This window comes from Gordionus sp. m RMFG-2023, chromosome 5, assembly GCF_954871325.1.
Source record: "Gordionus sp. m RMFG-2023 chromosome 5, tfGorSpeb1-WG-v2, whole genome shotgun sequence".
Lineage (NCBI taxonomy): Eukaryota > Metazoa > Nematomorpha > Gordioida > Chordodea > Parachordodidae > Gordionus > Gordionus sp. m RMFG-2023.
This window is the reverse complement of record NC_088779.1, coordinates 29895984-29921808: the sequence shown is the minus strand read 5'-3', so window position 1 is coordinate 29921808 and position 25825 is coordinate 29895984. Positions and strand designations below refer to the sequence as shown.

Sequence of the window (25825 nt, the reverse complement as noted above, 5' to 3'; positions counted from 1 at the left end):
GATATTTTTTTAAAATCTCTTTCCACCAAATTAGTTGATTATATTTTTATATTTATTTAAAAAATTTATTTTAGAATATTATAAATATTTAAAAAATTTTATTTTTATAACTTTAAGATTAGGATAAGATGTGTTGGGAATGGAAAAAATAATTATAAAAATATAGAATTCCTATATTTAAGGATAAGGAAAGGCTTGCTTGAATGATGGGGGAAATATCGAATCGATAAAATTAAAAGAAAATAAGAAATAATAATATTTCGAGACAAAATATTTCAAAAAAATAATATATATAATATAATTAATATAAATAAATAGGTAAATAATATTAATTTCAAGTTCAATAATTTAAAACTTTTTATTTTCATATTCAAATAAAAAAAAATTGCCTTAATGAAAACGTTTTGAATTCTTATATAAAAAAATTCACATCATATATTTTGTCAAAGTAAATAAAACATTAATATATTATTTTTATTAAAGTTTCTATCATATCAAAATTAAATAAAAAATACCTATGCCAAAAGTTTAATAAAAATGATAATTAATAAAAAAAAAAAATTTTGTATCTTTGCTTGAAAACCAAATTTATGATTTAACAAAAAATAATACAATTCTTTCCAACAAGACTGTATATCCAAAAACGCAAAAATAAATTTACTTTCAAAAATTTTTATTTTGAAAAAAAAAACATGAAATAAAAGTTTTTTTGTAACATATGAAATATATATTTTGATTGGACGCCAACCAGAGAAATACATTTTACCGAGGCATATTGTTCCACTTGGATTGAAAAGGTAAAAAAAATATTTATTTATTTATTCAGTGCGAATTTCTAGTTTATTATTAATTTTTTATATTTTTTTAGTCAATTCTTGATTGGATTATATTCCCCCCTCCCCTATATTCAGTTCATACTTTTTGGGTGAATGTATTTCCGGTAATCTAAAGCCAGAATCGCTAAACGCATTACGAGCGGATTTATTACCGACAAAGCATTACAGTGAATGCAACATCGCGTGAATAATAACCGCTAAGTGCAATATCGTTGATTTTAAAAATTTATTACGTGATACGTGATATATAGCGCTTTTGCCCTCTAACGTTGAAGATTCAACAGAGCTACGCTAGGTTTTCCTCATTTCCATCTAATTGGAACAATTTAATTTGGGTATAAAAATAAAAATATGAGGAGCCCTCCACACGTTTGTGGGCAAGCCGCACGTACTTGTAGGCACAACATTTAGAAAAATGTTGCTTACCTCTATAGGCTTTAATTTATAAGGAGTGGGACAAAGAAAAAGCCTATACCTGAGAACTACAGTATAATTTAATTACTTTAAAGGTGGGTGATGGCTGATTTTAAGCTTAATTTCTTTCATGTAAGTTATATCTGTAAATAAATATGATTCAAATCTAAAAATTTATTATACCTTGACGAATGGATTGATATCATTAATGTTAGGTATTAAATCCTTTGCTAACGCCTATACTATTTTTTTTGCCTATAGAAGACTCATGAATTAATATATTTATTTGTGTTGTGTTTGCTTAACTCCCTTTATGGGAATGTCGGTATTACCATAATTCCTTTCTTTTCCTACAACCGGAAATGTTTTTTATCTTTAAGCCCAGTTTTCTGTTAAGATTCTAAAAACCTAATTTAGCAAAAAGTTCAAATCTAATTCGGAAAGCTAGAGATATGGATCCCTGGAAAAGATCGAATCCATCAGATCAAATCTTCCTTATTTTTCTTGGCAAATATTTCTTATTACATTCTATTCTTCCAGTATCTTTCCTTCCAACCCCCCCCCCTCTTTTTTATTTATATATTTAATTTTTTAAATTGAATATTTTTTCTCTTTTATTTTAAATTTATATTTTTATATTTCTTGAATTAAAAATAAAAATATAATTTTCGTTTATACAATTAATTTAAATAAAAAAAATAAAATTTTTTCACAAAGACATGTTGAAATTAGTGAAATTAGTTAAAAGACAAAGTCTACATTAAACTGAATGTCTTAGAAAAAATTTTGCCCAACTTAGACTTGCTCAATTTGTCTAGACTTCTTACTTCTCTTAGCCATATTTGTATAGTTAAAGTATGAATTTGATTGGGAACTTAAAAATTTTGGTTAAATTTAAGGGAGTTACCCGAAATTATCAAGAGACCAACAAATTTTTACTATCTAAAGATAAAAAATTCTTGTCTTAGAGCCTATCTATAGAAGAATGGTTAGAGCTTCTCAAGTTTAACTCACTTAGTAAATAGAATAGATTTTCTATTGCAAATTTTATCTAAAATTTTAAATATTAGAAATAATTTGACGATTTGTGTCATGCCTGCAATATAAATAATAGTTTTTTTTTAAACAAAAAGTCCCAAGAATGAACAAAGTACAGGAATGGGCAGTGATGCCAGGAAGATTGTTTTCATTTAGGAGGATCTCTCTTTAGATTTTAACTTTCTAAGCATCTACTCTTTTCTTGGATGACCCAATAACACCTTTTCCTAAACTCTTTATCTACTCAATTTTTTTTTTAATTATAGTTCTCTATTTTTTCAGGGCACTTTCCTTCGAAAAAGGCTTCTGAAAATGTCTAACACTAACCCCGTGTTTCGTACCTAATCGTTTTTAAAAAGATTAATAACTTGTCAAATAAGTTATCGGCAAATTTTTTAGCAATTTTTTTTAAAACTTCAAGGATTTTGAAACAGAAATTTAAACATTGGGACATAAAGCTTAGAATTTAAGATAATTAGCCTACACAGAGTTTATTACAATTTCTTCCAGGGATTAAAAGTGAATTCAATATCATTAGATTTCTGAAGAAATCATTTTGCAAAACCATTTTAATACAATATCGTTTGAATGAGTTAAAATCTAAAGAATTCCTTCCTGTTGTTATTCAAGAAAATTTAAAAAATATATATATTCAAACTATAAATTTTTAACCTCATAAAATTATAAAAAATAAGGGGGAAGGAAAAAAAAAATTAAGAAACGCCTTTAATCTTCTTTACTAGTGGTGTATTTCGATTAAGATTATAAACGAAAACTCCCTGAAGATTTTGCTAATAGATGGGGCAGAATAGGTTAGCACATCTATTTTACCCAAATTCTAGGAGGCTTAAAAATTAACATATTATCTTGCTAAATCGGGCCGTTTCGACCCCGGGCTTCTCATTACGCCCGCTACTTAGCAAAAAAAAAAATAATGTTTGGAATCCATTTTTTAAAATTTCTTTATTATTAAACTATTTATTTACGTTTTTTATATTAAAACTTTATGCAAATTAAATAATTTATTAACGCTGACATATTATTATTTTGTTTTTTTTTAAAAAAATATTACAAGATTTTCCCCCTGAAATCCATTAAAATGACATTAATCTTAATTTTTTTTCTTCTCCGACATTAATCGATAAAATCGATCAAAATGTTTGGTTCTCTTCCCATTGGCTTCTTATATTCACAATCCTCTCCAATCTCGATATTTATAAATTAATATTTTTGTCCTAGCCTTGTATTAAAATTAGATACTTTTTTTTAAAAAAAGTAACGGTTTATAAAGCTACAAGTTACATTCTATAAAAAAAAGGTAAACTAGTTACAGTTACAAGTATTTTTTTGTCCTAGATTTGTATTAAAATTAGATACTTTTTTTTAAAAAAAAGTAACGGTTTATAAAGCTACAAGTTACATTCTATAAAAAAAAGGGTAAACTAGTTACAGTTACAAGTATTTTTTTTGTCCTAGATTTGTATTAAAATTAGATACTTTTTTTTAAAAATGGTAACGGTTTACAAAGCTACAAGTTACATTCTATAAAAAAAGGGTAAACTAGTTACAGTTACAAGTATTTTTTTGTCCTAGATTTGTATTAAAATTAGATACTTTTTTCTTAAAAAAAGTAACGGTTTATAAAGCTACAAGTTACATTCTTAAAAAAAAATGTAAACTAGTTACAGTTACATGTATTTTTTTTGTCCTAGGCTTTGTATTAAAATTAAATACTTTTTTCTTAAAAAAAAGTAACGGTTTATAAAGCTACAAGTTACATTCTTAAAAAAAAATGTAAACTAGTTACAGTTACAAGTATTTTTTTGTCCTAGCTTTGTATTAAAATTAGATACTTTTTTTTAAAAAAAGTAACGGATTATAAAGCTACAAGTTACATTCTATAAAAAAAGGTAAACTAGTTACAGTTACAAGTATTTTTTTGTCCTAGATTTGTATTAAAATTAGATACTTTTTTCTTAAAAAAAATTAACGGTTTATAAAGCTACAAGTTACATTGTATAAAAAAAAGGGTAAACTAATTACAGTTACAAGTATTTTTTTTGTCCAAGACTTTGTATTAAAATTAGATACTTCCTTTTTTTTTAAAAAAGTAACGGTTTATAAAGCTACAAGTTACATTCTTAAAAAAAAGGTAAACTAGTTACAGTTACAAGTATTTTTTTGTCCTAGATTTGTATTAAAATTAGATACTTTTTTTAAAAAAAGTAACGGTTTATAAAGCTACAAGTTACATTCTATAAAAAAAGGGTAAACTAGTTACAGTTACAAGTATTTTTTTGTCCTGATACTTTTTTTAAAAAAAAGTAACGGTTTATAAAGCTACAAGTTACATTCTATAAAAAAAGGGTAAACTAATTACAGTTACAAGTATTTTTTTGTCCTAGATTTGTATTAAAATTAGATACTTTTTTTTAAAAAAAAAGTAACGGTTTATAAAGCTACAAGTTACATTCTATAAAAAAAGGGTAAACTAGTTACAGTTACAAGTATTTTTTTTGTCCTAGGCTTTGTATTAAAATTAAATACTTTTTTCTTAAAAAAAAGTAACGGTTTATAAAGCTACAAGTTACATTCTTAAAAAAAAATGTAAACTAGTTACAGTTACAAGTATTTTTTTTGTCCTAGCTTTGTATTAAAATTAGATACTTTTTTTTTAAAAAAAGTAACGGTTTATAAAGCTACAAGTTACATTCTATAAAAAAAGGTAAACTAGTTACAGTTACAAGTATTTTTTTTGTCCTAGATTTGTATTAAAATTAGATACTTTTTTTTTTAAAGTAACGGTTTATAAAGCTACAAGTTACATTTTATAAAAAAAAGGTAAACTAGTTACAGTTACAATTAGTATTTTTGTCCTAGGCTTTGTATTAAAATTAAATACTTTTTTTTTAAAAAAAAATAACGGAAAAAGGTAAAACTAGTTACAGTTTACAAGCTACATTTTTTTTAAACAACTACGGGATAAAGTTTAAATAATTAAATATTCCCCTTTATAATTTGGTATATTTATCGGTACTATATTATTTTTTTTACTAGTTCTCCTATTTTATAAGGCCGCATTCAAAGTGGGATCCGATCCGACACGTAACAGCTGATCGATTTTTTTATCTTTAATTTAATTCATTAATAATTAATCTAAGAAAATAATAATTTTAACTGAGAAAAAAATTGACCTCATAAACAAATTTTAAAAATGGATCAGCTGTTAAATCGTGTCGTATCGGGTCCCACTATGAATGCGGCCTAAACGTGTTTCAAAATTCATAGCGTTACACTTTAATTTAGATTTTCTAAATTATTTCGTGTATATCTTCTTTATTTATTTTTTTTTTAATTTCGAGTCAATTTCTAAATATAAATTTTTTTATTTCTTTCTTTTTGAACGCGTTTTTTTTTAAAAATTTTGAAAAAAATCTGATTTTATCGGAAATGTAATTCCATTATGTTTTGGAATTACTTGCCCTACAATTTCAGATCAGACATTTTTAGCCGTGAACAATTTGAACTCGATATAAATTTATATTGAGTTTTTTTTCCAGAGATTTTTTCAATATAAATTTTATTAATATGACTCAAAAGTTTAACGGTTAAAAATTATCTACAATTCCTGAAAGAAAGAAAGAAAGAAAGAAAGAAAGAAAAGAAAAGGAAAGGGAAGAAAGGAAAATTATAATTTAAAATTTTTTTTAAAACAAAAATGTGCTCAAAAAAATGAATCCAAAGTTTAAAAAAAAACACATTTCCGGAAAAATAACACATTGCCGCTATATAGCGTCGTTAAAAAGCCGGGGTCGATTATAGAAAACCGGTCAGATTAATATTATAACCAAATTAACATTATGTAAGCCTAAAGATTCTTGTACATAACTTGTAAGAAACTGCTTGTTGGACAATCTATCTGCCAAATCTCGATGCTCATATAACATTAGTTTAGCTAAAATGACCCCGGGGTTCAGACCCGGGGCTAATCGGACCGTTTTGAAAAAATCATCCCATATCGGGCTTTTTAATAACAACTAGCCACTAACATAATATAAATAAATTTAAAAAAAATATTTGATAAAGTAAAATGGCAGGGCTCATCTTAATAAACAAGTATAGATGATTCGTAAAAACACAATACGCTCCCCGCCAAACACCCATTACTAAGCCCTAGTGGAAATATAAGTACGCACAATGGACGTTTTTTATTTATTTATATATTCAGCTCTTTCTCAGTTATCTATAAAACAAATTTTCTGCCAAAAAATGCACATTACACCTCGAAACGGACTTTTATAATATGAAATTAAGAAACGCGCTTTTAGAGAATGGGGCCCTTAGAATCGTCTACGATCTTCCCAACACGGTACGCGGATTTTTTTTAACCATACGAGGACGCCATCTCTGCTACCAACTTCTACTAACTCCTCATAAACAAATTCGGAATCATTAAGTCTACTTTCTTTTCTTTTCTTTTCTTTTCTTTTCTTTTCTTTTCTTTTCTTTTCTTTTCTTTTCTTTTCTTTTCTTTTCTTTTCTTTTCTTTTCTTTTCTTTCTTTCCATGGCATAGGCGAATTTTTTTAACGAGTGACCAATTAACCTGATTATCGATCAATCAATAAATAAAAAAAACTGATTATCGATCAATCAATAAATAAAAAAAATTTTTTTTAAAATGGTCTACAATATAAATTTCTCTAATTCCTTCAATTCATAAATAAATTATAAAATTCTTCATTAGGGATTTAATTTTTATTTATATTTTTAAAAAATAAAATTTTTATTTTTAAGTTATATTGGATTGATGATAAATTATCGTTCTTAGCTTCAAGATTTAAAAAAATTAAATTGTCCATTGGATATGATGAATCGTCTTTTTAAAAAAAAATTATCATCGTACAATTGAAACTAGTGTCGTTATAACAGCTGATCAGATTTTTCAAAAACGGCTAAAATTCAATATTCCATCTTGCTCATAAATGGCACATAGGATTGAAGATCTTTTGGCGCGAAATCTCGACGCTTAGAGCAATAATTTTCCTGGCTATAATATTGAGGTTAGCCGTTTTTAAAAATCGTCGCAAAACGGCCGTTTGACAACACTAGTCTATATGTTAGCGTCGCGTGTTTTTTACTTTAAAATTTTTAAAAATCGGATTTTTACCGGAAATATATTCTATTCATGTTTGGAATACCTTTGCCATGAACTTTTGAACTCAATATAATTTTATATTGAGTTTTTTATATTGAGTTTTTTATATTGAGTTTTTTATATTGAGTTTTTTATATTGAGTTTTTTATATTGAGTTTTTTATATTGAGTTTTTTATATTGAGTTTTTTATATTGAGTTTTTTATATTGAGTTTTTTATATTGAGTTTTTTATATTGAGTTTTTTATATTGAGTTTTTTATATTGAGTTTTTTATATTGAGTTTTTTATATTGAGTTGAGTTTTTTATATTGAGTTTTTTATATTGAGTTTTTTATATTGAGTTTTTTATATTGAGTTTTTTATATTGAGTTTTTTATATTGAGTTTTTTATATTGAGTTTTTTATATTGAGTTTTTTATATTGAGTTTTTTATATTGAGTTGAGTTTTTTATATTGAGTTTTTTATATTGAGTTTTTTATATTGAGTTTTTTTGCATAGATTTTTCACGTAAATAAATTATAAATGACTCCGAAGGTTAACGATAAAAATTATTCTACAATAAAAACACATGGCCGTTAGCATGTATATTAAAATAAATTAGTCGATTCAATAAAATAATAATTTTCGTATAATATTTTTATATTAAAAATACAATAATTAAAAAAATTTATATCATAAAAATATTAATATATAATAACAATCCCTATTATAGCTCTGATTCCTTAGTAAGAACAGAAATTAGAAAAAAAGATTTTAGAATTCCTAATATTACTAATAACCCCCATCCCATTGTTTCTGACACAATCAGTGTTTTTTGGACCCAGAGAAAATGATTTTTTTTTTCAAGGCACTCGCCCCCCCCCCCCCAAAAATGAGCTTAATTTTGGGGTTTTCCTACAGGAAGGCTTTTTACATTACTTCAGCGAATTTCAACTGAAATTTGTGGGTCTCGTAGTACATCAATCCGCTGTGCTGTGCTGTGCCAACACCTAGATGCACCTTTTCATGTTCATTTTTTAAAAATACATTACATTAAAAAAATAAGGTAATAATTATATATACATATTTTATTTTTATATAGCATTTATCTTTTATCATAAATTGTGATCGTTTTTTAAAATGTCAAATTAAATTATAACCATTCGCTTCGCTAGTTCCTTTTAGGTACGCGGAGCGCGTATATTATACATCCCTAGCGAGGAGCACGTCACTGTTTATAATATTACGGGATGGACAAATCCTTATACACAAATGAAAGAAAGAAAGAAAGAAAGAAAGAAAGAAAGAAGGATTGATTTTAAATCATATGAGGGCTTTCGAGAATTCATGGGCAGGCTTCAATGATCACCATGTTGGTTCCTGTTTCTTTGTCGGAACCGAACCAAGTGAAATGAAATTTATAACTACTACTCCCAATGACATATGATAATACCTAGACTGACGACGCATTCATTAAAAGGGTGTAAAATCAATGAAAAACAGCTGAGGACGCCATTTTGGTTACCCATATCGTTATAAAAAAATTTAAAAGAGAGACCCTGATGACCGCAAACTTTATTAAAGAATTGCCAGATCATCGAGATGATAAGGAAGCGAGTTATCGATTTCATACTAAGTTTGTTAACACGTGATTAATTACTATACGGGTTACCAAAATGGCGGGTCCATCTGATTTGCATTCAATGACACCCGTCAGTCTGGGTATCATTATATGTCATCGACTACCTCCTTAATTCATATTTTATTTACAAATATTTTTTTTAAATATAAATTTTTTAAAAAAATCCTAAAAAAATTCGCGTCATAATAAATGATTTAGGTCGTTTAAATATATCGAATTTCCTAACCCTACGGTTAAATAAACCAATCAAAGTTTTTAATTAAAATATCTCTCATCCAATAGGCAATTGAGCAAACTCACAGAAATTTAAAAAAAAAATTCTGATTTCTAACTTATATTTAAGTTTGTGCTTTATACAAAATTATATAAAATTAATTAATATTATTTTATTTTTAATATTTTTTCTTTATTTTTTGTTTACTCATTTCTTAATTTATGAGAATTAATATATTTTATTTTTTAAAAAAAATTTCTATATTTTTTTTAAAAATCAATAAATTATAAATATCCTTTAAATTGTGAAAAAAATAAATATTTTTATTAATATCTTAAACTTAAAAAATAATCAATTTATTACTTTTTTGTCGGCACAATAAAATTTAAAATGTTTAAACTTATTATTATATAATATAATAACATATGACATATAATAATACCTAGATTCAAATCAGCTGGTTCCGCCATTTTAATAACTAGACTGTCGATGCGTTCATAATAATGCATTTGAAAGCGTCGTTGAATGCAAATCAGCTGGATCCGCCATTTTGGTAACCTACATAGTAATTATTCTAATGTTAAAAACTAATTGATAACACTTGTATTATTCCTGGATGATCAGGCAGTTCTTTAAGAAAGTTAGCGTCAGGACATAGGGTTTAAATTGGCCTCTCGTTTAAAAATTTTTGATAAATGATTATGGGTAACAAAAATGACGTCCCCAGCTGTTTTTCGTCGATGTACACTTTTAACGAATGCATCGTCAGTCTTGGGCATTATAACATGTCATTGGTTCCTACATTGTATAAATATCGCTTATAGGCAGAAGGTCGATTTTTAAGCTTTATTTAGGGGACAAGTTCTCGAATCGTCCATTTAAGTAAAGGGCAACTTCGAAATATTAAATTTGAGGAGTTTTTAAATACTTTCACTCATGTAAATTTTCGAAATAGAAAACTGCTGTTTTTTTTAAGGGGAAGGGAAGGCGTTCCCGAAGCATTCAGAACGGGAAAAAGAGCTTCCCCCCCTCGTCGGAAATGAGAACGGAAACAGGAACTTAAAAAAAAATACTTTTGTTTTCAGGTCGTTCCCCTGAAATTTTATTCACATCCAAATTTAGTATTGAAAATGAGATAGAACCTAATAACTCTTATTGTGTGATCGACATCGGGCCTTATTTCCCAAACCCGACCCGGCCCGAAATATTTTTTCTATTTGCCCCGAAAAGCCTGACTCGATCCGGAACAAAAATTATTCGTCCACTTGACCTAACCCGGCCCGAAATTATTTTTTTTGAAAAATAGGCCCGGATATCCAAACCGGACCGTGATTTCACTAGTATGAATAATATATATTTTAGAATAAGAAAAAATGAAAATTTTATTTCAATTTCATTTTTTTTTGTAATTTTTCCATTCTATTTAAATATGTATTCCCCGAAGGAATAAAAGAAATCCAATTCATAATTCAATTTCAATTAAAAAATGACAAGTGTGTCACTATCATTAGATTCTATCCAGGACCGAAGATAGAACTTTTTGGTTCGGGTATATCAATTCTGTTATTACCAGAGTTGTTGAAAGATACTTTTTAAATGGATCTAGATACAGATACATCGTTTAAAATAATATCTAGATACAGATATTTTAATCAAAAATCTATCTAGATACAGATACCTCAATTTTATATCTAGATACAGGATCTATATGGTTATAACCCAACTCCAATTAGCCTAAAAATAAAAGTGAATTTTTAAAATCTCTAAGTTTGTGAACCTCAGCATTATTCAAATTTTGGATATAAATTTTAAACGATAAAATATTAATATTATAATAATATCATTTTATTTATAGTTAAAATATAAATAATTCGTTAAAAATTTAATGAATTAAGGGATTAACATTTACAAAGGCATAATTTTTTCTTTTATCAAAAAAAACTTATTTTTTTCTGGGAATAGGAAATTTTTATTTGTTTTGTTTAGAGGAGAGTAAAAAAAATACTAGTTGTGTCAATGTCCCTATCTAACCTGTTTTTCTTCTTCAAAGATCTGGGTAGTGTTGTTAAGCGGCTCGTTTTGAGCCGATTCTTGAAAAACGACTAACTCATTATCTAATCCAGAAGAATATTAGGCAAGCCTGAAGATTTTGCTCATAGAAGGAACAAAGGTCTAGGCATATGATCTCGAAATCTCTAAGGACTTAGGCAATATTTTTCTGTCTAAAATATTGAGTTAGCCAAAATCGGCTCAAAAAGTGCCGTTTAACAATACTAGATCTGGGCAAAGATAATGAGATTTTATTTGGTTAAGAGGTTGATATTTTTTTTTTTTCATAATTTAATTCCCTTTTTAAAATTTAAATTTATTTTAAAATAAAATTTTTAAAAAAAAGGCTTTGAAAAGTAAAAAATTACAAGAAAGTAATCATATATAACAAATCAGTTTTATTAATATTCTATTCTTATTATTAATCTGTATTTTTTTTTCCTCCAAAACTTAAGAATAAACGATTTCGCTCAAAGCTAATTACAAAAAAAAAAATTTGTTTTGAATTGATTTGAGAGAAAATAGATTATAATAATAATAATAATAATAATTCTTTTTAATAATTATATTTATTGTTTATTTAAAAACAGTTACTTTTTAAAAAGAAAAAAAAATTTTTTTTTTCGATATTTAATATATTAAATAAATAAATATAAAATATAATATAATATAACCGGGAGTGGAAAGCATAAATTTTGTTAATCAAATATTATTTCATTTGTATATATATATTTTTTTTTAAATTTATTTAGCGGAAAAATAAAATCAGGAAAAAATAAAATTATGGTAAGAAGAAGAAGAAAAAAAATTTTAGTTCTCGAGAGAATAATCATATTTGTCAAATTTTGAAGAAAAAAAAATTAAACGCGATCAGGAGGAAATTTTTGATTCATTATCATTTTTTTAAATGTTCGATACAGAATGTCACGAAGAAGCTAACGTAGCAGGGGTCCAGGATAAGAAGCTTCTCGAAGGCGAAAATTCCAAGGAGAAGGATACTCTCGACGATATAGTCAAAGGTGAAATCACCGCCGACAAAATTGTAGGGGATGACGCCGAAAACCCTTTCAAACTTTCGGAATCCTACGTTTGCGCCGAGGAGGTGTATCTCTGGCTTGACGGCCACTGGGAGGAGTTCGAGGACTACTTCCTCAAGAGAGCCGACCTCAGTCTCATAAACAAATGGCTCAATTTTCACGGTTACAAAAACTTCCAAGATTACGTGTGGGCCAGCCGTAAATCCCAGTCCGGATCCTCATCCCATTCCTCCTTCTCGTCGGGTAATTCCTTACCCATGAATTCGTCGTCTTCGTCCTCCTCTTCGACATCTTCCAATTATTCTTATTGTCACGTGTGCGGCGGCCCTTCTTCTCGCCGATCCTCTTCCGTCGTGTTGAGACGCGATTCCGGGAGAAATTCTATATGCGATATTCCGCCCTTCGGTAACGCCACTCATCATCGATACAGTATCGTATCGATGGAACCTTGCATAAGGGAGGATGTCACGGAAGAATTTACGAGGGACGAAGATAATGTTTGGAGGCGGGAATCCCTGAATAATCTCGGCAAGAATTTTGCTACTCGTAAGGTCTCGTATGATGGGAAAGGTGTCCCGAGTTGCCAGAAGATACCCTGTTCAAGAAACAGGAGACATTCCGCCGTGGTCGAGACCAAGAATATGGCGGAAATTATGAAGATAAGCGAAAATATTCGTCACGGGAGGAATACCATATCGCGGAGACTTAGAGATACAAGTAATGACGCGTATAATAATTCGAAAAATAAGGATATTCCCGAAGGAAATGATGATATCTCCCCGCCCATAAACAGCGATACGGGCCACGATAAAACGAGCGAACTTATAAAAAATCGGCGCAAAGATAATTTGTCAACCTATAACGACGCATCTAAGATCGGATTATCGTATCCCCGTAACCAAAGAGAAGTGCCGCATCTTCCAGCTGTTTCCGGCGCAAAAGATCTTCCATTCCCTGACAAAGATTCCGACATGCAAGGGATGGCACCAATCGATTCCATTACCGATTATATAAATGTTACGAATAATAATTCTTCCTCCTCCTCTGACACCAACAAAGATTTAATCATTTATAAAGTTAAGGCCTCCCACCTCAATTTAGTCAAAAGTAGTACTAAAAATAAAGAAAAAATTCCTGTACTGATAGACACCGGCGTGCCACCATCTTCCAATTTAGCAGCAACTAACCCCTCACCAACAAATTTTTCTCTCCCTTTTAAGGATAGAATCGAATCCAACATTCGTCGCGACATTCCGTTTCTGCCAAAATCTTACAGCGAAACAGATTTACCGAGATGTGAGGACGTCGAAACTAAACATAAACTCATATTGACAACATTATCTATAGATTCTTTACTGAAGCTCCAGCACAATTCCTTCAAAGCATTCCCGCCCGATAACGGGGAACCTAATTTTAAAGACGTTATGACGATGCGAGCCATAGAGAGTAGCATGATGAAAAACAATACCCTATTCAATTCGCTATTCAATACGTTCCAAATTTTGGACATTTCCAATCTCACCATGACTATATTGATGAACGCGACCATTCTAACGGAGGCGAAGGTAGCTCGGCTATACCTGTGCAAAGAAAAACTGATCTCGCTCGGCGCATCGCTTCTCAAAAAGGGCTTCGAACCGGAAGTCAAATCCACTCATCCATCAGAACTGATAGCAAATCTCGCACTCAAATCTTCGGGCGATCATTTTTATCTGAAGGCTCAATTCGAATGCGGAAGCGGTAACGATACCAACATGGGCGATTCGCAACCTAGTCACAACCAGAACGAGACCACCATATTTAAGGACGACTTCAAGCTAAAATTCGATGAGGATGCGGATAGCCTAATAAAAGAATGTTTCTCCACGGGGAAAATATTTAATTTAAAGAACCCTACCAAGGTATTTATACTGAATTACTATTAATTATAATTTTATGTATACGCAAAATGAACTATCAAGAATGCCTTGTACAATCCTCAAATCGACGGTCTGACAGAATATATCCATGAAAGCGACAGTGAGAATGCTAAAATAGTGTCAATGCTTCTCGTGCCTATGATGCATAATGTTCACGGTAACAATGAAATCGTGGGCGTCATACAAGTGATGAATAAGGGTATCATGATTGACAAGGACGTTTATCAAAATAAAGTTCGTAAACACGCGGCGAAAGCTGGCCACGCAAATCAGTTTTTCGATATTGAGGATGAAATAGTAAATCGTTATTTTTAAAAAAAATATCAATCAGAGGTCCTAAATAGGAACCGAACCCGAAAATTGTATAAAGTTCCCACCAAAACCTGAGCCCAAAACCACTAACAAAAAAAAGAAGGAGGATAAGGGGGGGGGGGTTAACCGCTTTGTATTTTTCTATATGATTACGTTATTTATGACATTAAATGATTGATGTATATATTTTTTTAAAAAAGATACTCTCAAAATATGCCAATCTTTGTACCATAACATTCAAAAATGCTAAACTCCTGGAGACATCGCGAAAGGAATTCGATAGAAACAAGGTACTTATCTATATATATACAAATGATTGACATGTCCCGAAGTTTAAAACCGAACCCGATGTCCTCTCTTTTTAAGTTTACTAAAATTTATACAAGAACCCATTTTTTTAAAAAAAAAACATTCTATAGGAAACTATGAAGTGTTAAGCAAATTTGTGTATATATTTAGATATCTGCAAAATTAGACCTAGCCCAAACTCGCCCCGGCCCGTATTTTTTTTTAAAAAAAATTTCAGTTTCGGGCCCGGCTTTGTTGTATCTGGAGAATCCCATATGATATTTGGTAACTCGCAACTTTACATCATTTGCTGAGGGTCATTTTTTTAAATGTTAGAAATTACTGATTTAAACCAATTTTCGCCAATAAACTTTTGATTAGAAGAAAATTCCGAAATTCACAGTGCCGGATGGCTTCCATGACACTTTGGGAATACGTCGGTCAAATTTAAAAAAAAATTATTTGTCATCAGCAGAGTTGTTAAAAGATACTTTTTAAATGGATCTAGATACAGATACAACGTCTAAAATACTAGATACAGATTATTTAATCAAAAATCTATCTAGATACAGATACCACATTTTTATATCTAGATACAGTGTATCTAGATCCTTTAACAACTCTGGTCATCAGTAAATGATTTGGAATTTAATGTCACCAAATCTCAACAAGTATACGGACACATATAACATTATATTACTCTTCAAAATGTGGCGCGATTCCTTTTTTTTTAAAAAAAGGCGCCTATTTATTAATTAATTCCCCCCTTCCCCCGCCATTATTATGAGCACAAATTGAACGTTTCAAACGCAGCGTTTCAAAAACGCAAATTATAAAAAAAACGTAAACGCGGCTATGTTTAAATTGAAGCGTTTATTTTTATAACGTTTAAATTTAAAACAAACAAACAAAAAATGCTGTCCAATTTAAAAGTACGCGTTTAAATGCATTATTCGCGTTTTGAAACGTTGAATTTGTGCGCATGCGCACTACTGAATGTTCCCTAAATATTTTATTTAAAAAAAAATATTATTCATGCGAATATATAAAAAAATTCAACCTTTTGTTTTCTGATTTCGATTTAAGTTTTGTTTTTTTTTCGGTTTTTTTGTTTTTTTAAAATTCAGTTTAGTTTTTATCTGTTTGCCATGGAACTTAGGTCCCGCGAGCCCTGTAATTTTTTTCTAAAATTTTTTTTTAAGACCTACCCCCTTGTCCAAAATTTTTAAAAAAATTTACTGATTATTTTGTTATCCTAATGTCCTAAAAAGAGAAAAATATTTATTTTATCTTTTTTTTTAAAAAAAAAAGTCCAAACCCGGCTTAGTGATGTTAAATCACCTAACTTTGACCAACGTAAATATGGCGCGGTCAAGATTATCCCATAAAAAATTGACTTAAACGTCTAAGTTTAGCCTCAACTTAATGATAGAGAGAGAGAGAGAGAGAGAACATTTTTATTAGAATAAAAACTTGGCTGAGCCGTTTTAGAACTGGCCCAAGTTAGATGGCTACCCGGCCCGGTCCGGTTTTTTTCAAATCAGGCCCGAACCTTTTTACGCGCCAAAATTTATCGAATCATTATTTTTTTATTTCTATATTAAAAAAAAGGCATTTTTGGAGTTGCTACATGATCTGTACGAAGAACAACTAAATTTAGAAAGAGGAATAATGAAAATAATGAAGAGGGTTTTGTGGATGCTGAAATGCGAAAAATGCAAAGTGGTCATTCAAGCCAAGGATATCAATGTGAGCCTACTACGGAAAATCCATCCATATGTCATATGAGTATTCGGAATTTCTGGGGATTCAGAATATTTTAAATCCTCTGGGCTGAACTTTAGAACTACTTAACTAATTTATATTAATTTTTATATGGATTTTTCATGTTGAAATTAAAAAAAATTTTACTAAAAATGTCTATGGCTCAAATTTGACTGAAATTTATTATAAGGGTAAACAATCTACACATGTTAGAATACATTTCCGGATCAAGAGATTCCGAATCCCCACGGATTCCGAATTCTTTCTTTCTTCCTTTCTCTCTCTCTTTCTTTCCTTTCTTTCTTTCTTTCTTTCTTTCTTTCTTTCTTTCTTTCTTTCTTTCTTTCTTTCTTTCTTTCTTTCTTTCTTTCTTTCTTTCTTTCTTTCTTTCTTTCTTTCTTTCTTTCTTTCTTTCTTTCTTTCTTTCTTTCTTTCTTTCTTTCTTTCTTATATATATGTTAGCGTCAATGTGTTTTTTTTTCCGGCAACGTGTCATTTTTTTTTTCAACTTTAGATCATTTTTTTTTGAACGCGGTTTTTAAAAAAATCTGCGATTTTTCTGCGGAAAAAAAAAAAATTATTTTCTGGAATTTTAGTAAAAAATTTTAGGGGAAAAGGAGGCTCATCATTACTATTACGATTATTTGAGCCCCGTCCCGTCTTTCCCCGTATTTAAAACACGAAATTTTAAACATACAATTTTAAATATTTTATTTTAAATAATATCTTGTTCCCTTTTTTTAAAAAAGAGTCCCAATTTTGTCAACCGAACATTCGAGATGGTTGAAGAGGACGATCATAGCGCCGATGCAAATGAGTAACGCTTAAATCTAACAATTAATTCTTATCCGTTGTTAACTGTAATTTGTAAGCGTAAAGACGGTTAAAACTCCTTTGGTTCGTTCGTTGTAAAGGGTTCGTTCTGGTTAACGCTCCTGTTTGCTTAAGATCACATTTTAACATAAAGAAAAAAAGAAAGAAAGAAAGAAAGAAAGAAAGAAAGAAAGTAAAAAAGAAAGAAAGAAAGAACGTTTTGTTAAAGATTTTTTTTAAAAAGAATTTTAACTCTTCCCTTATTTTTATTGGCGGCCTATCTTTAAGAATTTCATTGTTCGAAATAAATTTGGCGTAAACATAATTTTCTTTAAAAAAACAATAACTCATTTTATATAAAAGACAAGTATATATTTTGGGAAGAAAAAAAAAATTGAGTGATAAGAATATTATATTTTTTTATTTGGAATTTTTCCAAGTAAGATTTAACGATTTTTTTTAAAAAAAATTAAACCTTAAGAGGAGAGGAGAGGAGAGGAGAGGAGAGGAGAGGAGAGGAGAGGAGAGGAGAGGAGAGGAGAGGAGAGGAGAGGAGAGGAGAGGAGAGGAGAGGAGAGGAGAGGAGAGGAGAGGAGAGGAGAGGAGAGGAGAGGAGAGAGAAGAGGAGAGGAGAGGAGAGGAGAGGAGAGGAGAGGAGAGGAGAGGAGAGGAGAGGAGAGGAGAGGAGAGGAGAGGAGAGGAGAGGAGAGGAGAGGAGAGGAGAGGAGAGGAGAGGAGAGGAGAGGAGAGGAGAGGAGAGGAGAGGAGAGGAGAGGAGAGGAGAGGAGAGGAGAGGAGAGGAGAGGAGAGGAGAGGAGAGGAGAGGAGAGGAGAGGAGAGGAGAGGAGAGGAGAGAAGAGAGGAGAGGAGAGGAGAGGAGAGGAGAGAAGAGAAGAGAAAGAGAAGAGCTTTCCATTCCTTTACTTTCTTCTCTTCTCTCCTCTCCTTCATTTTCTTCCTTTTTTTCTTGCAATTGTTTAATTTACTATTCGTAATTATACTAATCGAAATATACGTTCAAAAGATCCGAAAACGAATAATCGATTAGCTCGAATATATTTGTTTTCGAATCGACCTTCCTACTGGGTTTAGTCCCCCCCCCCACCCCCTCACCTTCTTCTCTCCCCTCTATATCTAATATGTCGCTTCAGAATAATTTCGTATCATTTAAATAAATTGGTGTATGTATATATATATATATATATTAGAGATATTTCAATTTAAAGACTTTAACACTATTTTTTTATTCTTCCTTAACCTTATTTAAAAGTATATATATATTTTTTTTATTGTATTTTATTTAAAATAAAAATATTAGCAAAATATTCTTCCGTTCCGCTTACAGAAAGGGAAGTAGAAATTCTTTAGAACTCAATGTCGTCACCACCAGAAGCTCGAGCTACCATTTGCCTATAATGCGAAATAAAGTATTCCCACTCCCATAAATATATTATTATTTTAATCCAGGTTTAAAGGTAAGTACTCATTAAGACTAAGATAATGGTATAAACAGACTTAGGTGGTTATGGGCATACAATGAGAAGGTTCTAAATGAACTATATAGGAAAATAAGGTTGAGAGTTTGGAAGTGATGGGTAAACGTAAAAGAGGTAGTGTTGTTTAACCACCTACCTTTAGTCAACTATAAAAGAGCAAAGCCATATTTTTATTCAGAAAGATTCTAGGGCCATAAAGTTAGAAGCCAATATGAAGAAGTATATAAATTAGATAAAAGAAGATAGCATGAAATATAACATAAAGTGGAGAGAGATATTGAAGGAGCTCTTATCACCATAAAATATATATATTTTTTTTTAAAAAAATAATAGATAAATTTATCATCAAACTCAACCATATCTAATAGCATCGGTGTTGAAATATTAAATCAAAAAAAGTTTTTTATAGGTATATATATAAATATATGTTAGAAAAAAAAATGATATCCATTTTATTTTACTTTATTTTATTATATACACATATAATTTGAAACAAATATAAGATAATTTTTGATTTTTTTTGCCACGCGAAATCTTTTTTAGGCGTATTAAAAATGACGTACAATAATACCTAGACTGACCACGCGTTCCTAATAATGCATTTGATAGGCGTCGTTGAAATGCAAATCAGCTGGACCCGCCATTTCTGGTAAACCTGCATAGTAATTATTTTCGTGTTTAAAAACTTAACTATTAAATCGATAACTTGCTTCCTTATTATCTCGATAATCAAAAGTTTGCATCGGACATAGGGAATAAATTGGCCTCTCGTTTAAAATTATTTAATAATGATAGGGGTAATCAAAATGGCGTCCCCAGCTGTTTTCGTTGATGCACACTTTTAATGAATGCATCCATCAGTCTAGGTATTAATATTATTATGTCATTGATATTTTTATAATTTGAAACAAATAAGATAATTTTTGATTTTTTTTTGTCATGCGAGATCCTTCTGGATTTATTACTGATAGACGACTTACAATAATATTTTTCTTAGGACCGTGATCCGGTCCAGTCCGGGAATATCGGTTCGGTCCGGACCGAAGAAAGTTTTAGATTCTTATCGGGTTCCGCTCCCGGATATCCAATTCTGCCCTTCCGATTTCTAGTCAGGTGAAAGTATAAAGCCCGCAGTTTTTAGTTCACAAATATAAACTTCTGGAGGTTTTTTTTTCTTTTTCTTTATTGTAAGAAGAGTGAATAATGGAACCTAGAAGTGAGGGTTTGACCCTAACCCAATTTCTACTTAAAATGGAGTTTATTTTTTGGGGAAAATTTATCGAACATAATTCAGGTCTATAAGAACTATTTCCCTCTTCTTCCTTTTTTAACGATCCTTACACGGCCCCGCTATAAAAAAAAAACCTACCGCGACTGGTAAATTATGCTGATTATTTTTACTAGCGTTAGACTGGAATGTCGTAATTTTTTTTTACATGCATCAACTTACTGGTCGGGCCGGATCTCTGGTGTGATCGCTGATTCTATCTTTAACATCGCCATATTCAGCCTTCACCGAATCCCTTTCTTTTTCTATTTACCAACTCACCCATGCTTCTATTCCCACCCCAACCTCTCCATCTCCATGACATAACCCCATTTGTCTAATTGGCACGTGATCAAATTTTCTTAACCCAACCCTTCCCTTCATTTTATCTTGAGTGAGACCCGTATTGGCGGAATTTTTTTTTCTCCTTCCTAACATGGTTCTCCCCTTTTTCCAATTTGCCTTATATAGGATCTGAGCACCCTATTTCTGTCACACCCGTTGTTCCTATAAAAATATCCAAACATTTTTGATTTATCAAATGATGAATTTCTTTTGTTTTAAAAATACTTCAGGACAAATTGTGGCAATCGACAAAATGGAACACCAAAAATTCGATTCTGACGACGAAGAATTATTAAAGGTTTTTATTGTTTATAGCAATAACTAATTTTTTTTCAAAAAAAAAACAGATGTTTTTATTGGTTAAATAGATTCTCACCGAAAAAAATATCTTAGTCAACATATAAACGAATGCCCTCATTTTTTTTTAAATATAACCAAAGACCTAACTTATAAGCGCGGAAACTTTTCTTTGACCAAATTTAAAACATTTTATTATACCTCGGCTTTGGCGCCAAAAAATAATTTTTGAATATAGCGATATTCGCCCAAACATTTATATAAGTATAAGAGGTTCGGCGCGAAAATGTTTTTTTGGCAGGGGACCCTAAAAAATTCTGCCAAAAAATTTTCGCAAAACCGCCGACCTCTCATAAGTTATATTATTATTACAATATAACGCGAACATTTACTTGAAAATTATTTGAGTTATATTTTTATATTTTGTTCAACAAACATTATCTATATATTTTATTTTTACGGTTAATAACGGGTAAACAATCATGTTAAATTTTTGCATTTATTCTGTTGACTCCAACATATATATTATCAATTTTTTTTTATCAAGATATTTGCCATATTCTGTGGATTGGTGTACGACAAAAGTATTCTTTATCTACAAATGGCCGATACAAACGCGATGAAATCGGTAGCACTAGAAGTATATTTAAGCATAATGTTTTTTTTAAAACATTATTTACAACCTGATTATCTGATTAGGAGGCGTCCTTAGAAAGAAAGAAAGAAAGTGGTGAACATCAAAAATATTTAAAAAAACTTAACGAAATAAGGGAAATAAATATTTAGTGTAAAAATAAAATAGTGGCCTAAATTATTTTTCCAAAGTTTATCAATTGAATATAAAAGTTAGAGAAATTATAAAATTTTGAAAAAATTTTAGCTTTAAAATTGATAAAAGTTGCGAATTTTTATGAATAAAAAAAGTAAGGCGCATGATAATTAATTTATATTTTTAGTAGCGTTGTTAAACGGCTTGTTTTGAGCCGATTTTTTAAAAAGGGCTAACTCAATATTTTAGCCGGAAAAAAAATATTGCCTATGCCTCGATATTTCGATAATATACTGGACCTTTTCTTTCTTTCTTTCTTTCTTTCTTTCTTTCTTTCTTTCTTTCTTTCTTTCTTTCTTTCTTTCTTTCTTTCTTTCTTTCTTTCTTTCTTTCTTTCTTTCTTTCTTTCTTTCCTTCTATGAGCAAAATCTTCAGGGCTTGCGTAATATTCATTCTGGATGAAATATTGAATTAGCCGGTTTTATATAAATTCGGGTCAAAACGATCCGTTTGGCGACACTAATGGGTGGTTGTATTATTTAAAATGGGAAGTATGAAAATAATTCGATGGAAAATTATTAATTAGAGAAATTTGCGAAGCTTTAAAAAATAAAATTTTTAATTCAAGATTTAAGACATGTTTCGTTTTTTTTTAAAAAAAGAAGAAAATAAATATATTTAGGTCATAGAAACTAAAAGAAAACAAATTAACATTTTCATTATATATATATTTTTTTTTTTAAAAAATAAAAAAAAAAGGTTTTATCGTATCACGTGAGAACACCGGAAGAAGATGTCGAAAAACTAATGGTAATCATTTGATAACTTTACTTATATGTTATAGCCCTACAATTCGCCCCGAAACCGGGTTCGACACCACATGCCAGATACGGGCCGGCTTAAGATCGGGCGGAGGAAATTGAATTTGCAGAACCCCCCCCCCCCCCTAATATATACAAAATCTAAGAGTTTAAAGCTATAACATTCTATTGCTTTTTTTTTTCTAGGCTGCTCAGATCGGGACCGCCAAAATGTATAAGATCGATGATATCATGTTTGACGATTACAGTTTAGGCGATATGGATATGATCAAAGCTGGCATCAGAATGTTCATAGATTCCAAATTTATCAAAGCATTCAAAATCAATTATCGAGTCTTCCATTTCTCTTCTTATTTATTTATTTCTTTTTTTTTATTTTCACATTTGTAATTCTATTTTTTTTAAGGTTTTATGCAGATGGTTTTTAACTACCCGTAAAAATTACCGAAAAGTTTTGTATCACAACTGGTGTCACGCGTTTAACGTAGCGCAAACGATGTACTCAATAATGAAGGTTTTTATCTTATTTTAAGATTTTTTTAAAAAATCGTTAAATAGAATTCGACAAAAATATCGAAAGTTTTCACAAAACTGGAATGGATCGCCATTATAGTCGCGTGTTTTTCCCACGACTTGGATCACAGGGGACTAAATAATTCCTATCAAACTAAGTATATTATATTTGTAAAAAAAAAAAAAATTGGTAAAGTGACACCTGTTAATTGATCATTATTTTTTTTATGAGAATAGACCTCATTTCAGTTAGGGGATTATAATCCGTGATGAGATGAATAGGAACTATTCTAGTCTAGAACTGATGATTTTATTCATTAAAAATGAATTTAAAATTGTACTTAAATAGGAATCAGATAGATGCCATTTTGTGGTCTGTGTTAAACAAATGGCATTTTAAAGTAAGGTCTAATCTTGTAAAATTTAGCAAAAATATCTTTAAACAATATTATGTTAAATGATAAATGCCATTATGCAGACAAAATGGCGTTCACAGATGTTTAGTATTTGAATACACTTTTAACGAATACATAGGAAATATGCGAGCCATCACAAAGAAATTAATTAATCTGCTGTGTCATTTTTATTTTGCCCATTAACTCACCAAAGGGGATTTGTAATAGTTTTTTTTATAAAAATTAATAATTCTAAGGACTCACTCTGCTCTTGAACAGCTGTACGGAAATCAAGCTACGATGGAATATCATCATTTTAACATGGCAATCATGATTTTACACACCGAGGGTCACAATATATTTTCGGGCTTGGTTCCTGAGGAATACAAGAATGTTATATCCAATCTCAAGATCGGAATATTGGCCACGGATTTGAACGTCCATTTTAAGACGAGAGACAGATTTTTCGATCTCGCTACTAACGATAAATTTGACTGGCGTAATAGCGATCATTTGGAGTTACTATTAAGCATGCTGATGTCAGCGTGCGATCTTTCCGCGTCTTTCAAGCATTGGGATACGCAGAGAAAAGTTTGTTTGTTTGCTTATTTTTTTTATAAGCACGGTTGGGAATTTTGAACTGATTTTGATCCAAAAAATTATAAAAAAATTGAGATTTTGGTTTCGATTTCTCTGTAAGGGGGAAATGCATTGTAAACAACTTACATAAAAATTAGTTTCACTTTTACCGTTTCCCTGACATTTTAAAAATTACTTTTGTTTCCGGAAAAATTTTAAAAAAAAAAGGAATTACGAGTTCCGGTTCCATGGGTACTGGGAGCCGTATTCCAAGCGCCATTTTTTGCGCGATTAAGAAAACTACAATTTTATGAAAACTAAATTTAGGCCGTCGATTTAGTTACCGCCGAATTTTATACCCAAGGTGACTTGGAAAAACGCGTATTAAAAATTCAACCCATTCCGGAAATGGATCGGGAAAAGATCGAAGATGTACCCATAGTCCAAACTACCTGGTTGAATAACGTTTGTTTGCCGCTCTACGAAAACTTGGCCAAGTTGGATCCATTCTTTGATGGTAATGAAAAAAATAATATATTTTACCATATTTTTTATCCATATGTAACGATTCAATCTAAAATATATTTATGAATAAAAATATTAGATTTATAATTATATTAATACATATTTACTAATTACCAATATACCATTCAACTCTTATTTTTATAAAAAATGAATGAATGTTTTATATTCCAAGATTTTCTAAACGTCACCTTTGTATACTTCAAATATTTAAATTTTTCTCTAAGTTCTAATTTAATTTTTTGATCTCACTCTATAACAAACAATAGCGGATAGTTGCACGAAAAAAAAAAATAGAACAAAACTTAAGGAAAAAAAATGTTTTGGATGTAGCATTTATATAAAAGTTATATTTTTCTTCTATTTGTAAACCGTAAAGTAATAGTACAGAAGATAAAATCGAACAGAGATACCTGGGTGGAGAAAAGGAAAAATAGCCAAGATATAAAAATGAAAGATGAAAATATCTGAACACAAGACACGATATCTTTAAACTCAACAATGCTCTTACTCAATATTTTTTTATATAATAACGGCCAAGAAAATAATGCAATTTTTTTTATATCGCAATTATATATTATTTACAATATACCAATCTTGGACAATTATATTTATATAGAATTGTATTATTGTAATATACTAATATTTATTATATATATATACTATATAAAATTATGTATAAAGTTGATTAATCAATTCAGAAAAAAAATAAAAAGAAAGAAAGCAAAAAAGAAAGAAAAAAAGAAGGATAGAAAGAAAGAACCAATCATACATCCAGCGTCTACATGAGCGGGAGGGGTAGGAACAGTTTGCATTCTTTTTTGAGGCGGTAGGGGGTAAGCTGCTTTAATGGGGGAAGCATAAATTTTTTGGGGGGGTTATCTGTCTAATTTTGAGATGAAATAGGACAAAATTTATTTCTGTAAAAATTAATACTTTTATTATAGTATTATTATAATACAATTCATCGACCAAATCTATATATTGCAAACAATCATACACATTGTTTTCCAAATAAACTATCCTTTTAAATGTAATTTAAAGGTTTAGATATTTCAGCAAGTTCATAATGCCATAATAATTAATTCATTGTAAATAATGGAGGTTTTAATTGAATTTATTATCTAAAAAAGAAATTCTTTATATTCACAAAATATCGATAGTTGGTAGTAGAGATAGATTAATTTAAGTTATCCTCTATAAATTCTTTGAAAAGAGTATAAATAAATAAATAGGTCGACATAATGATAAAAAAATTTTAGGGGGGTAGGCAAATGTTTTTGAAGGGGGTTTGCATCCAGTGAAAATTCTATCATGTAGACGCTGCATACATCCCTCTTCAATTATTATATATTATT

General features: G+C 29.8%; 1 protein-coding gene across 2 annotated transcripts; it reads left to right on the top strand.

The window, feature by feature from the left end:
• The first annotated feature begins 601 nt into the window (after positions 1-601).
• Positions 602-25081, top strand: LOC135930373 (uncharacterized). Of its 2 annotated transcripts, none has more exons than XM_065467163.1 (17): positions 602-797; positions 12083-14268; positions 14329-14583; positions 14799-14888; positions 16498-16635; positions 17400-17467; positions 18782-18890; positions 19293-19368; positions 20802-20869; positions 21416-21496; positions 22397-22447; positions 22645-22791; positions 22865-22972; positions 23017-23129; positions 23624-23957; positions 24273-24462; positions 24847-25081. In XM_065467163.1, the coding sequence occupies exons 2-17, from the start codon at positions 12238-12240 to the stop codon at positions 24936-24938; spliced, it is 3951 nt and encodes a 1316-aa protein (XP_065323235.1). In that variant the 5' UTR covers positions 602-797; positions 12083-12237; the 3' UTR covers positions 24939-25081. The 2 variants fall into 2 exon arrangements, with proteins under 2 accessions (XP_065323235.1, XP_065323234.1); XM_065467162.1 differs by having other exon boundaries at positions 603-797; positions 21416-21508.
• Positions 25082-25825: the final 744 nt, after the last annotated feature.